This window comes from Sardina pilchardus, chromosome 22 (genome assembly GCF_963854185.1).
Source record: "Sardina pilchardus chromosome 22, fSarPil1.1, whole genome shotgun sequence".
NCBI classification, from domain to species: Eukaryota; Metazoa; Chordata; class Actinopteri; order Clupeiformes; family Clupeidae; genus Sardina; species Sardina pilchardus.
In genome coordinates this window covers 16,169,745-16,185,607 of record NC_085015.1, presented here as the reverse complement: position 1 = coordinate 16,185,607, position 15,863 = coordinate 16,169,745, and the positions used below count along the sequence as shown (strand labels likewise).

At 42.0% G+C, this 15,863-nt stretch overlaps 2 protein-coding genes across 2 annotated transcripts in view; one reads left to right on the top strand and one right to left on the bottom strand.

The window, feature by feature from the left end:
* Positions 1 to 587: 587 nt before the first annotated feature.
* On the bottom strand, positions 588 to 9,111 carry ccr10 (chemokine (C-C motif) receptor 10). Its single transcript, XM_062526476.1, has 3 exons — positions 8,996 to 9,111; positions 3,986 to 4,057; positions 588 to 3,702 (listed from the first exon to the last, which is right to left on the bottom strand). The coding sequence occupies exons 2-3, from the start codon at positions 4,044 to 4,046 to the stop codon at positions 2,510 to 2,512; spliced, it is 1,254 nt and encodes a 417-aa protein (XP_062382460.1). The 5' UTR covers positions 4,047 to 4,057; positions 8,996 to 9,111; the 3' UTR covers positions 588 to 2,509.
* The window catches only part of LOC134070208 (receptor activity-modifying protein 1-like), a 23,309-nt gene continuing 13,997 nt past the window's right edge, over positions 6,552 to 15,863 (top strand). The window contains exon 1 of the mRNA XM_062526482.1: positions 6,552 to 6,699. The gene's annotated coding sequence lies outside the window, so the exon portion shown is untranslated. The remainder of the gene's footprint in view (positions 6,700 to 15,863) is intronic.

The following is a 15,863-nucleotide window of genomic DNA, read 5'->3' as shown; positions in this document are numbered from 1 at the left end:
GGATATCAAGGACAAATACTTTTTTCATCTTTGAAATCATTCTAAAAAATGTGTAGGGGCTTTGTAAGGCTTAATTTATATGGACCATTTCTATTCCTAACGACTTACGACATTGTGTGATTGGCATCTCTCTTAATGTTGTGTATATGATCTATATTGTCTGTAAAGCTGTAGTGACACCATCAACAAGAAAACTCAACTGACACACACAAGCGTACACACACACACACACACACACACACACACACACACACACACACACACACAGTGACCAATACACATGCTTGCAATACACCTACCGCTTATCACCACTAGATGGTACACGGCCTGCCAATCAGGTCACAGATACTAGAGTGCTCAGTAGACAGCAGACCAAGGTTTTGATTGCCATCTCAGTACATTATTGACAAAAGGTTCTAACTTAGCATAATAACAAGGAAGTTATGTAGATAACGAGGAGGATACAGTATATGCAGTTGCTATAGTATCCTGATGGTAGGGGTTCAGAGCTATAGTTGATTAAGCTGTTTCACCATCAACAAACTCTTGTTACAGAACACTGTTGCTGTTGATGGTGATGGTGTTGGTGGCAAAGGTGATGTATTCCGAACTATGAGACTTGCATAGACGCTATTGTTTGCCATTATATCTCATCTTGAGTAAACAGATAAAGGAAACCGTGCCAAAACTGGATAGGCAGGCGTTTATTTAAGAATACAGTAATAATTCTATAAATTTTTTTTTTAGAAATAACACATTTTGAACAGAAGTGTCAATAAAGACAGAGCAGGCTGGTATCTCAAGTAGGCGGTTCAGTGGTAAACCTGGGTAAGTTAACTGACAGTAGCTGCTAAACCTCCTAAAAGAAGAGGCCTTTGTTGTTTTGTTGTCTGGATGAAGCCATAATGCTCCTCTATTAGCAACTTTACCACTCCCTCTGGTTTATCACTAACGGAGGCTACACAAGGTGTGTAACTGAAGCGTTCCGTTCGCAATGCATAAAAACTATTTTGGAAGACTGGTCTGTTTTTTTTTTTTTTTTTTTTTCAAATGTACAGTACCTGCTGCTATCACATCTACAGTACTGTGGCTAGTTCCATTGATCAGAGTGGAAGCTAATTGTTGCAGCAGACATCGCAAATGGAAACGCTTCAGTTACGCACCTGTTGTAGCCCCCCTGCAAATCACATACTTGTCATACTCCTGAGAAGAAAAAAATAATTTTGCTTTACCCAGAGCCATATAAATACATATATGTATGTATATGGCTCTGGCTTTATCAACAGAGTCAGTGTTCTGTTTAAGAATCTTTACTGTTATTCTGATATAAGTTATGATGTTCAGACAAATGGTGATGACTATAATTTAGAAAATACTGTATGTTATGCTGTAATGCTGTAATGTAATGCTTATCATAGTTACAATACAAACACTGGAGATATGCAAGCTTTAGAAATATTGCTACTTCTCAGACTTCTTCATTTCATCAGAAACAACAAATAGAAATAAAATAGTTATTCGTCTCTTCCAAACAGATGTAATGATTCCATATGTGTATGTATTGTCCACTATTTGTTTCCGTGGACTATCATTGACCTCTGATTATTGGTGTGGATTAATGGACTATTGCTGTGGTTATTATATAGTTGCAATAAAATAATAATAATAGAACACATGTTATACAATCACAAAAGTGTCTATATGCTCGCACATTGTATCATATAATGATACGATGAGTGTTTTACAGTTGCTTCAAACACAACTTAGTCAATCATAATTAAAGTCTGACACTATACATTTTGGATGTTATAAAATCTTCAGTCACATGATGATGGCTTACAGTACATAGAAAATGTGCTTGAGAAATTGCTGAGATGTAGGCCTAATGACTGGTCACAGTTCTGCTTTCAGATAATGCATGAAGCTGAGGATATGTAAAGTATGTATGATAATGTAAAAGATAGAACTTACAATAATGTATTAAAAGATCATATGAAGAGTTGGATCCGAAACGCTATCCACCATTTTTTTGTGAATTTTCATAAATATTTTTTTCTTTTTTACCATTTGTTTTCCAAGTAATTTCAGTAGAAATGTTTTTGGATATTATTATTTGATTTATCTTTACTCAATCAAAACAACACAACTGCAATTTGATGACTTATGACTTTTTAATGTTTTTAAAAACGTATATATATATATAGTGTTTTGGAATCAAACTCTTCATATAAAATCTAATAATCTAATGAGATCAATGCCCAGCGTCTCTCTCACTCTTAAGTTCAGTGATGTGTGCATTCGGTCAGAGTCCCCGCTGCGGAACAGTGGGCAGCTGAATGAAACACACGCGTCTGAAAAGGAATGTGTGAGCTGTGTGTGCTCTGAAAGGAAGAGACCATTTTTGAATGACCTTTTTCATGAGGGTAGCTTGTGTTCGAGAGAGGTGAATGGTGAGTGAAGATTTTATACGTGGGTCAGTTCTGAGGACGTATACGGGCTATGAACACAGTCAGGTGTGAGTAGAGGAAAGGCTCGGATACACAAACACTCTGCTCACGTCGGTTCCGATGTCTGGCGGCGTCAGCAGGGGTGTGGGCGACTTCGGCGACAGCAGCGCGGTGGCGCCGGGGGGCGCAGCCGATGACCGCGAGATCGAGCTGCCGCTGTCGGGGTCGAGGGTGAGCCGCGAGGCGGAGAGGCAGAGGCGGAGGCAGCCGGCCTCGTGCAGCAGCCTCAGCACGTCGTTGCGGAAGCGCACGCCGACCAGCGCGTAGAGCACGGGGTTGAGGCAGCAGCGCGTGTACGCCAGGCTGCAGGTGGCGCTCTCCCACAGAAAGAGGCCGCAGGAGCGCCAGGCGCCGGTCAGCTTCAGGCCCAGCACCAGCGTGTAGGGCAGCTGGAAGAGCAGGAAGAGGACCACCAGCGCCACCATCAGGCGCAGCGTCCGCTGACGCCGCCAGCAGTGCCCGCGAGCCTGGCGCCGGCCCTGCGCCAGGACGCAGCCGATGGCCGCGTAGCACGTGGCCATGACGGCGAAGGGCACGCAGAAGCCGGCGATCATGGAACCGGTCAGCGCCAGCTTGACCTGCGAGCCGGCCCCTTCCACCCACACGTTCAGGCCGCACATGCCGCTGTTGCGCTCCACCTCAGAGAACAGGAAGTCGGGGGCGCTCAGGGCGACGGCGGCCAACGTCACGGTCAGGCACGCCACGGTGGCTTGGATCACCACCCGACGACGGCAGCACCCGCCGCCGGCCTTCCCCCGACGCGTCGCCCCGGAGCGGAGCACCACCACGCTGTAGCGCTCGGCGCTAATGCAGGCTAGCAGCAGCAGGCCGCTGTAGGTGTTCATCGACCGCAGTCCCCTGTTCACCCTGCAGAGGGCGCTGTCGAACGGCCACTCGCCGTGCAGAGCCTCGCCGGCCTGCAGGGGCAGCGTGAGCAGCAGCTGCAGGTCGGACAGCGCCAGGTGGAGGAGGAAGGCGTCCGTCAGGCTGCGGAGGCGGGCGCGCCAGTAGCGGGCGAAGGTGGCGACGACTAGCGAGTTGCCCGTCACACCCACCAGAAAAACCAGGACGTAGAACGCCGTCTGACAGCCCGCCAGGATCGTCGAGCTGGACTCGTCGTCGTCCTCAAAGCATGGGGCTACCAGATCCTCTTCGCCAGCGAAGGTGCCATAGCTGGACAGGTAGTCGTAGTTGTCTGAAATTCACATTTCAGAGAGAACAGTGAACAGTGAACAGTGAGAACAGTGTCTGCCATTGTCAAATTCACACATAAATGAAATTAATTATTTCTAATTTAAGTATGACGAAGTTCATTTTAAATGTATTTTGTGTTTCTATATTTTCATGTTATAATACAACTATCTACATTTCTGTATGATATTGCTGTACTACATGTATGTTAATTTAAATAAATTAAAATGTTATTGCAATACGATCCAAGACTTTCACTAACACTACAAACGGTGACTACTTCTCACCGCTGGTCGTGGGAAGATCGGAGTAATGAGTAACATTATCAATCCAGTCTGCAGTGGCCATTTTGCAATCGTCTGTAGAGTAAAAACAAGAAAGAAAGGTAAGAGAAGGAAAAAAAAGGGCAGTATGGTTCAACTGATTGACTCTCAACAATAACAACAATAGCAAGAGTTTTTTGTTGAGTAGATACAAATAGGATTGAATTTGCATTAAGATGGGATGGGATGGGATGGGATGTTTGTGTAGATGTTATAAAAACATGCAATACACTATTAGTGTATGAAAACATTCATTCAATATGTAAATAAAAACAGGGGAATAGTGTAATGGCTTGGTAACTATTAGTAGACAATTTTGTGAGGTGCATGACTCCTCTTTTATATTTTGACACGCTAAGCTCTGTAGCGCCCCCCAGAGGACTGTGGTGTCAGTACATGGTGGTAGTCTGAAAGTGTCTGTAGTTATGAAGAATGGTGTGTGTGTGTGTGTGTATGTGTGTGTGTGTGTGTGCATGTGTGTGTCAGTATCGTGCTGTGTGTGTGTGTGTGTGTGTGTGTGTGTGTGTGTTTGAAGTCTGATGTAAAAAGCAAATGGAAGTATCAATGCAGAATACTTCTATCTTTGTAACTGCTGCCCGTTCTCATATTTGTAATTTATAAGATACACCGTGTGTGTGTGTGTGTGTGTGTGTGTGTGCTTGTGTGCTTGTGCGCGCGTGTGCATGTGTGTATGAATGCATGTGTGTGTGTGTGTGTGTGTGTGTATGTGTGTATGTGTGTATGAATGCATTTGTGTGTGTGTGTGTGTGTTTGTGTGTGCGTGCGTGTGTGCGTGTGCATGCGTGCGTGTGTGTGTGTGTACTGTATGTGTTTGCATATGTGTGTGTCATCTGTGTGGCTTGTGTTGTTGACACAAGGAGAGGTGTTGAGGTGTTGCACGCGTGAGATTACTGCGGACACAGATCTGGGTTGTAGTAGAATCGGAATCAGAATCAGAATCAGAATCTCCCGCAGGAGATTACCATACTACTTCGTCTGAGGTTAGTCACTAAACCACCATGTCTACTTCCAAGAAAAGCCCCAGGTCTAATTAGAATGAGGGCCGCGCTAGAGAGATCTGTGTGGCTTGGTTGTTGACACAAGGACTTTAACACCTCTTAGGAAAAAAAGCACTCTTGCCTGCTCTTAGAAAAAAAGGTGCTATATAGAGCCAAAACCCTTTATTGTAACCATGTTGAAGGGTCCATCCAAGGAACCCCCTGAGGGCTATTTAAAGACTGCATGGTTCTATATAGCACTGCAAGAACAAGAACCTTTTTTTTTAACACTCTAGAAAGTGCTGTGTTAAAAATGGCAAGGTTTGTTCAAGTTCACAAACATATAGGCGAACATAGGCGAACACTTGCAAACAGCTTGCTGTTATCCTTGAGTTTGTGGCGAACGTTTGCTGACAATCGCAAACAGTCTGAGGAGGTAGTGCTCCGCGAACTGTTCAAAGAAAACATGTTGTTCACCACGAGCGTTCGTCACTGTTTGCCAAATTTGAATGCACCATTGCTGAGTTGGCTCCAGAGCAATAAGAACAGCTAGGGGCCACACGCAAGGGAGAGTCAGCTGTTCAATCCACACATTTTGTGTAAATGTCAACACTGCAGTTGAGAAGCTGCCCGTGTGGAAGTGACTGCGTACCTGCAAAAGGTTTTTTTTCTTTGTCTGTGCTTGTTGTTTTCTTTTTGTTTTTTTTTAGATAGCTGAAATCTGTCTTTTGCCTGTCTGTCACCGAGCCACACAAGTGCTGTGTAGAAATTGACACAAAATTGATGTTGTCCCTGCCTGAGCTATGCAGTGTGTCATTTTAACACATCACTTTTTCTCGAGTGAAGGAATTTGGTTCTGGCTGATGGTGTCACTCTAGCAGTACAGACAACATATAGACAATATACAATAAAACATACAGTATACATAGTATACTTGGAGCCCACTGATAAGGTCCTAGTTCATTGTCATGTTGTGGCTTTCTGCCTGTGGACAGTATCCCTTCAAAAATAAATGAATGAATGAATTCACAAAATAGGCCTATTAATAGTAATAATAATATCATTACTATTCAAATGGCTCTTTTCCTCGATTGACGTCGTACAGTAGGCTTGACTTAATCATTGACGAACAACCGTTGTCTGTGGGGCTATGTATTTCCGTTTAGGCCTACCTCATCATTTTCTCACTCTCTGTTTTACGCAAGGCTACTTGGCATTGATATACAAGGGTATGACCTATCTATGCCTATCTGTGTTTATTTGTACATATATTTCGATAAAGCTTCATTGGGAAAAAACGTCTCACACAAACGAATGTTGCCTATGAGTCATTTACAACATAAAATAACCCATCCTAGTTTTGGCTTCCAAGGTGTGACATCGTTTGTCACGAAATTTATAACAGATCTAACACATTTGGCTGGGTTCAAACACGGAAAGAAAATCATATCGAGATTTCATTGCGTGCCACCCAGTGAGGCCGTTGGCACGCGAAAACTCGTGGGTTGACTCGAAAGTCAAAAATCAGTCACCGTCGCGTGTCAGATAAGGAAGGGCCGCCGTACCTACTCACTTCATTTAGTCAGTAAATGCCGAGTTGACAGGTAGAGTGGACTACAGTATAATGCCGAAGACCATGGTCGCAGTGAAGTGAGATGTTCGATCGATGGTGCCGTTAAGGTAAGTGTGCGTTTTACACCCAGGCCTACAGCATACACGCGGAAGCGACTGAATCATTGCGCTCAATCAGACAAGTGAGCCAAAGTCTCCGATAAGTGCTTGCCCCACAACTCGACAACGTCTTTGACAGAAGATGCCAACACATGCCTTTCAACTGTAGTCCAATGTGATAACTAGGGTACTGAAATGGAGGTGTTGATGTCGCCAGTTTAGGCTATTTTGCATGTAGCCTACCAGGGAATTCAAAAAGAAGAAACACATAGGCTACAGTTTTCAACTTTACAAACACCACTGCCTGCAACATTGTTATTTTGGAGTTGCATTGAATACCGAAGGCAATTTCCTATGATCCCCATGTCAACAGAAAGGCCTACATAGGCTATAATTAGAGCAGCCTAATTATTTGTCTTGATGTGTAAGCTCTTATCAACAAGTACACCTAATGGAATAAATAATACAATAATGCATTCGTGATATTTTGCCCTTTGGCTTGTGTAAGTGATTAAACCCTATCATGACTTGCATTTTTTACACCGTAAGGGTGTCTTGCTCATGCGATATCTTTATTTTTTAAACTACCCGTTAAAAAGGTTTGAAGATGCCCCTGCGACGCACTCAACGTAGGCACACGTCAGACAAGACATGAGGGGGCAGCATCGTTCCACAGCAATGTTTCTCATGTTTCTCATTCTCATATTTGGTGAAATACCATCACGTGATATAATAGCCTAGTGTTTCTTAAACTGCGACTCAAACGCAACGTTAGGTTTCACATATATGAGTTGTTTATTGCAATATTGAATCAACTCCAATGCAAATCCACACAGAATTATTTTAATCGTCGGTTTTCATTCTAAAAATCCAGACAGACCTCAACGAGCCGACAGTTTTGAGGTGAAATTATATTTTCACATCTTGAAGACCTCATTTAATAAATATGTTTGAATACCAAATTTATTGGAACAGCTATTTTACATTAATTGTGTTTGGGTCGTGATGGTCGTAGTAGCAATCTGTGGACTGAATCTAGCCTATTGCATTACACTCATAGAAAAAATGTGCTATATTGAACCAAAAATGGTTCTATTACTGTACATGCCTCATATATTGCACCCCTAAAAATGGTTAATCAAAATAATCCATAAGGTTTCTTTAAAGGCTGCATGGTTCTATATAGCACCTCAAGAACCTTTTTTTTTTTTTTAAAAGAGTGTGGGCTGGGTTAGCAACATAGCAAAGCATTGAAATTGGATCAGAATTGACATAAACACAAAGAGCAGGTTGAGATGGAGCTTTAGGCCTAGGCCTGTGTTGCAGAGCTCGACTACAGTGAGGATGAATTTACAGTTGGTTTCAAAGTCCGAGTGTGCTAATAAAACTCGGGGTAGCAGTTTGGCTATTTGAAGCAAGGTGCACATCACTACAGTTACATTTTTGGACATCTGTCAAGTAGCCTAATTGTGTGGACGTCTGTCAGATTCTAGGCCAGTTGTTATTTTCCATTGCATTCAACCAAGGCTACACAGAAAACTATGCAAGCACCTATACATAATACTTATTACAGTTTGTCGTTATTTACAACAGCTTACACACAATGGCTGTGTTTCTTCGCTCCCCCCCCCCGCCCCTGTCTAGAGCCGTCTCTGCAGCCTAGTACATGTATGCTATTTGCTCTGTTTGTTCAATTGTGTACTCAATTAGGCTATCAAAATGTAATGACCTGTCTCCTGACAAAACAGTGATCATCAGTATAATGAATATTTAAAAAGATAAATTCAATTGGTCCAAGCTTTATGAAAAAATGCAGACATTTTTTGGTTTGACTCAGCCGTTTGTCCGTATAGGCCTATCTTCACCTTATTTTTGAAAATAGATAGCACATGACATTTTGAGCCCGATCTTTAATTTTGTTTGTGACATTCAGCACAGTGATAATTTTGACATCAGTGTTGTATTTTAAAGCAGCCTAAACCTTCTTCATTCTTTTCTATTTATTTTGCCTTTTTATTCTATCAGAGAATCATTATGCGTATCCATTCATCGGTTGACCTTGAGGTCCAATTTAAAAAAAAAAAAAAAAACTCAAATGGTTCTCCCACACCTAAATTAAAAGTCGACAAACATACCTCACTTTGAATTTTTTCCCATGCTGACATTTAAATCTGTGTACGTACCAGAGCCCATTGGCCACACAAACGTAAAATACCAAGTTGGCAATAATTTGTAGTGAATTAATGCATGGCTATATGCCAATAGATTACAGAAATACACCTGATAATGAAATAAGTCCTCTTACCGTGCTGCAGCTTTGAGAGTGGGACAAAAGCAGGTACAAACTCAGGGCCCTTCTGAAGTAATGTGCAGAATAAGATATACCTCAGGGATCCTTTGAAGCCTTTCTCTCTCTCTCTCTCTCTCTCTCTCTCTCTCTCTCTCTCTCTCTCTCTCTGTCTCTTTCTCTCCCTCTGAATCAGAGTGTTTACCTGACCTTTGTAACTTTCGGCGTGTCTCTCACCAAAGCCACACCGCTCTCTGTTATTTTCCGGCACATTCTAGGAGTGTAAATAACAAATAATGTGGTTTCTGTGCAGCTCCAGGGTCATGGGTTCAGTTCCCATGGAGTTTGAGCAGTGATCACATCTCAGCGGCATTCATACCTGATCACATCTCAGCGGCATTTATAGCCGATCACATATCTGCTGCTTTCTTGAATTTCCCCTTGGGGATCAATAAAGTATATCTATCTATCTATCTATCTATCTATCTATTTATACCTGATCATCACATACCGGCTGCTTTTATTCCTGATACTGTAACATGCCCACTGCATTTATACAGTGCATGAGCACATACAGTACCTGCTTCATACCTGATCACATACTGTACACTGTACTGTACCTACTGCAGCCGATAACATACCTTACCTGCATTTATACCTGATAACATCCATACTGCATTTATACCTGATACCATACCTATTACCTACTGCATGTCTATATGATCTCATACTGTACCTACTGCATTTATTGATAGCATACAGTACCTGCTGCATTTCTATCTGATCACATATCTACTGCATTTATAGCCGATACCATACCTGCTGCATTTATACCTGATCACATATCTGCTGCTTTGATACCTGATCACATCTCAGCTTATACCTGATAATATACCTACTGTATTTGTGCCTTTAAGCATATACAGTACCTGCTGTATTTATACCTGATCATATACCTGCTGCATTTAAACCTGCATGTGGTCGGTTACCTGTCAGTAGTTTTAGATGGAGGGATGTAGATAGATAGATAGATAGATACTTTATTGATCCCCAAGGGGAAATTCAAGATGGAATGATACACCCTTGCAAATATAATTTACTTGTTTTATTGTCCTTGTATTAAAGGTAAAGTCAGCAATGGTATGTGATTTCAAGCCCATAAAAAATCACATTCAGTGACCATCTCCTCATGATCCGCTAGCTGGCCATCCTTTGAATATACTGTAAAAAAAAAAGGTTTCACATAGATCCCTGACCATTTCTACTGTCAATACAAAAACCAAAACAATTGTTTTCCTTCCTTTTCCGACGGGACCCGATGACCTCGAGAAATGGAGATCTATGTGAAAACTCAAAGGATTAAAGGACATCTCCTTTAACCCTGTTGGTCATTGGGTTAATCACAGACATTGTGACTTTCCTACTCCTGTATTCCTTCCTAACTTCTGCAGTCGTTTGGGACCTGCCAAATTCCATCACTGATTTTTTTCTTGATATTTTTTGAGGCATTTTGTAGGAGAAATTGATGGGTTGGGATCGGGGAAATGACCCAGGCTGGACTTGTACATGGGTCCCTGTGGGCATATGGGCCCAAGTGTGGTCAGAGAGGGTTAAAGCGGAGCAATGAAGGATCTTTGCCGTGGTACAGGCACTGTAGCCAGTGCCCACCATTGCGGATCATTTTCTTCTGCCTCTATCGTCTGGCAACCTCTTTTTCTTCCCCCTGGCACAGTGCTGTGTGATATGATTTTAGTCATATGCCAGACAGTGTTGTGAATGTGATGTGTGTAAAACCAGAGTTCTCATCATGTGTTTACTTTTCCTCACAACGTGCATTTTCCTCTCGACGTGCATTCGAATATGCTCAAATACATTTGGAAAGCTCAACCAAAATGTCCTACTAAACTTGTCACGTTAGTCTCGTCGCTATCGAGGGATCAAGTGTAAGCTGCGTCATGTGCCTTGAGACACTGATATGTTATCGCACTGTGTGGATCAAATTAGATTGAAGGTAAGTCTACTCTGTTGTATTTTAGTAGGCGTTTTGACAGTGCTACTTTCAGTTCTCATTGCTGGCCACATACCATTCGCTAGATCGCTAAATGGGCAACTTCATAGTTGTGAAATGAGTCACATGAGTCCGTTGAGGTCTTTACTCAATGTATCTTTTTTTTTCTTCTTGTATAGGGTGCTGCATCTGTGGCTTGTTCACCGATGGGAAAAAAAGATTGTAGGCTATACCTGTTTTCTTTTTTTTTAATTATGTAGCCGTTTTTTATTTGCCTTGCAAATAACTATACATGTGATGTTTTGCACAGATCAAAGATAAACAACTTGCTGGCTCATGAATTTTATTAAACCACATGACATGTTGTGCTGTAAAAAAGATTCTAACATTGTCAAAATAAGTGTGGATAAATGAGGATATAATTTTATACAAACATACCATGAAAAATATAAATAAAAAAACAATGTATGTAAAGATAAGTGAACTGTTAAATTGAGCTAAATAATTCAATATAATCAGCTTATCAATGCCTATTTCTGCCTCAGTAAACGTTGACTCAACGCGTTAACATCGCCGTTTAGTTTTAGTCAGAAAAATCCCACGGCTCATAAGTCATATCCACGTTGTGCCCGGGTGATGACACGGGCTCGCTAAGTTCAAGGCTGGTGCAACGAGGTGGTACGCGGGCCGTAGGAGGACAGGGAGCGGTCGCATGCGATTCGGCTGCACTTCTGCGCAGCCACACTTTTGGGCAGGGACCCAGGTCACCCCTTGGGCGTGGAGACCCTGAAACTAAACCGCACGGGCATGGCTGCGGCATTATACCCTGTAGCTGAGCTGCTGCAAGCCTGATGTGTGCAGGGTCAGGACCGGGGCCAGGGAAAGGTTGCTGATCGTTTGTTAGTTTGTTCGCTTGTCATGTCAGTTAGGTTATTTGGTTAGTTTGAGTGTGTGCGTATGTGTGTGCATGTGACCTGTGTGTGTGTGTGTGTGTGTGTGTGTGTGTGTGTGTGTGAGAGAGAGAGTTTGTGTTTGCGTGTTTGATTGTGTTTTTGTGACTATGTCTTATTTGTTTATGTGTTTGCCCCCCCCTCACCACTACCACCACCACCACCACCACCACCATCTCTCTCTCTCTCTCTGTGTGGATGTGTGAGAGAGAGAATGTAAATGGTGTGTGTATGTGCTTGTGTGTGTGTGTGTTTGCATGTGAGTGTGTGTGAAACTTGATGTACAAGTTCATGTGAGAGCTCTGGTTGTGCATGTGTGTAGACATGCGTGTAGTCATGTGTGATGTCTGTGTGCTTGTTGTCCTAATCTTTAGTCTAGATTGGTGTGCACCTATTTGAGAGAGTGCATGTAATTATCTTTGCCTTAACCCTCATGTTGTCCTAAAATCCTACGACGTTCGTTGTCCTTGGGGTCAATTTGACCCCAGCTACAAAAAACTCTCAAAAATGATTAAAATTATTTTTTTTACCCAATTTTTTTTGTGGTAGGTACTTAACAAGAGTGTAATAACCACTATCAAAAGCCCTACAAAACAATCCCACCCCCCCACACCCCTTTATGAACCCTGGAACCCTGACTGGCAATATGGCCAATCCAGTGTCAACAGCCAAAAGGCTGACTTTTTGGACTTTTTCAGACCTGCCAAAATAACTTATATGTAATATGTACTTGTATATGAAATAATGATAATAGCTACATGTTCTCATACTATTACAATAATAATATCCATAATTTGTCAAATATTCATTTTCATCATGTTTCATAAAAATGGGGTCAAATTGACCCCAATACCACCAACGTAACTATTTTTTTTACAGGACATTGGAAACATATTTTTGTGCAAATTTCATGTTTACTCTGTTGTACCCTTCAAATGAGGAAAAGTCATGAAACTTGAAGCAAAACAAAAAAAGTGAACCATATATTTTATGATGTTAAACACTGCTTGGGGTCAAATTGACCCCAAGGACAACATAAGGGTTAATAGTTATAGTACACCTGTCAACGCCATGAACAGGTGGCAGGATGTCTTTCAGTGGTCACTGTTATTATGAGCACTGTGCAGCGAAGTGGCGGTCATGTAGGTTTAGTCAGTTTTGTTTTTTGTGCGGAGCAAATTTTTGTCAAGGATTCCCCGGAGACTGAAAGACAGGGGTGCACGAAACTGGGCATGTAGCAGGACTCCGCGGCAGTCATATTGTATACCGCTTTGCGGTACATCTAGTTACTCTATTTACCGTTCTTGTGAGTGAGCTCTTCTCCCCCGCTGGTTTGTACGGACTGTAGTATGTGCGATTTGCGATCGGATAATTGCGTTGGCTCATATTGCGATTGCGATCGAGATAATTGTGCGGCCCCAGTATCGTGTTTTGGTTAGCGCAGACCTATGTGATGTGTTAGTGGTGTAGTAATGAGTGCAGCTGTGGTCATTGTCGCACATATATCAAAAGCTTCATGTTGTGCCATGTCTCACGTTTCTCAGTCTCAGCTTTTTTTTAGTTCCATGGTGTGGGTTTGTGCTCACACGTTTATGTAGGTCATTTGGTTATTGGTTTGGCCATTTGTTGTTTTTTTTGGTCCCTTTTTTTGTTCTTTGCTTAGTCTGTTTGTATGGGAAGAAATGCATTGTTCTTTTTAATATTCATGAAAAAAGACGAAAGCAGTGGTGTAGTCTGATTAAGCCTACCTTACTACACTGACAGACTTTGACAAGATGTGGGAAAGACTCTTGAAAGCTTGTAGTCTTTTGAGTAAATCTTGCATATCCCTGCCTATTTTAAAGCAACATTAAAGCTTCGTATCTTAAAATAATGTTTCCAAAATCTTTTCAGCGGTTCATCAACTTGTAACAGGGTGAACGGTAGCGTACCTGTAGTTCGATGAAATGAGACATAAGAAACTACAAATTTGACTTGCTTTGATCTCGCAATGCATCATATTTTCATAAAATCATGCAACATACTCTACCTTGTCTGTGGACATCGTTATTTGCTGGATAAACAAATAGCGTGCGTGGGTATACTGTGTAGTCCTGCATATCACATAGATTACACTACAGGATGGAAGTCTGACAACTGCAGATGCTAATTCAAAATTGTATTAGTTTTTTTAATAATTATAGCAATAATGATAAAAATGATAAAAAATAAAAAAATAAAAAAACTTTTTTTTGTCAGAGACTAGTGAGCTAATGAGTGAACATGGATAGCACCAACATAGCGACTGTTTGCTCTGGTGAACATGTTTAGCCACATCCTGCTGACAAAGCTTTAAGAGTTGTAGGTCCGGCACACAGGGCCTGTATTCTCAAAGCATTTGATTTGATCTAACTGCCAAGAGTACTCCCTAAATCGCACTAAACGTTTTAAACTAAGCTAAAGAGTTTTGCCCAAAAACCTATTCACTTAAAGCTGCTGAGAACACATTTTAGTATGGAAAAAAACTGTCGACTCCTATGATTGGAGAAGAGCTCCGACCATCAACTTAATTTCTCATGCACGAGTTTGGTTGCGGTGACCACGGTGATTTGGTTGAGTGACAGGTCTGTGCTGATTAGAAACCATGCTCTACATGTGAAGTGCAAAGTGAATTTGGACAACTAGTGAGAATTGAGAGGTCATCAATTCTTGACATAATCCAGAGAATGGATGAGGATTTCGAAAATGCCTGTATGTTTTCTATTTTAGGAAATTACTCACATAAAACAACACATAGATTACAATTTAGCGCTGGCAAACGGTTGTTGATTCTTGAGTTCAACTAATCACATTTGTCCATTCCATACTATAGCAGTTTTGTGGTTAAGTTCATTGATATTAAAAACCAAGGTACCACATTGTCTGTCGAGTTATACTAGTCAGGTAGTAAACCAGACCCTGGAAATTCAGATTAAGGGTTCTGGTCACGAATGATGAAAATGGCCCAACTCGAGGGGCGGCACCAAGCATGCATTTGAAAATCTCACTGCATGCAGTTGGATAACACTAAGATCAATGTTTACTCAGACTGATTCTGGACTTCGACGCAATTGGACACTACGTCCAAAAACGAAAGTTGTAGCGCTGTCATCAGTTTAGCTCGCCCCTGGCCCATTCTGTCTTCTAAATTCATGAAAGTTTTGGTATGAATGTTGAGTCATGGCTCATGATGAAACAGTCATGAATGCTTTTTGTGCAGTTTATGACAGCTGCTATGAATGTGTTATGAACTCACCTGTCAAGTAAAGTGTTACTGAATCTTCTGTACATTAGTTTGCACTGTATTCAGTTATATGCTTCTAATTTGTGTTCTCCTAAAAAGGGGTGATACCTTTCGATGACACAAACCCCATGCCAGTCTCATTAAGCATAACTGCACTGTCTGTTTCGACCAGCTGACCAGACAAATAATCAAGGGCCATGCCTTTTTTTAGCGACACACACACACACACACACACACACACACACATGCACACCTACATTGTGTTGACTGCACGGCTCAGCCCAGACTCAAAACAGTGGCACCTCAGATCGGGAGTCGAGCTAAAAGCCCAAGCTGCTAGCTCTGCCACTAGAACGACTCTTAAAGCTTTGGGAAAGAAGTTTACTCGTACTGCAGCTTCAGCTACGGACCAGGAGTGCATCTCAGTTGGCAATGGTAAACTGCATTGCAACCAACAAAGTTGCAACTTTGCTTTTGGGAAACGCACCCCAGCTGGCTACCGTTACACACACACACACACACACACACACACACACACACACACACACACACACACACACACACAGTTGTTTGTTTGCAAGGGGGCATCTGAGTGAGTCAGAAGAGTGAGTGTGGTTTGGCACTTCCAGGTGTTGGTGGAAGATGTTGATGAAGCAAAGCTGGGCT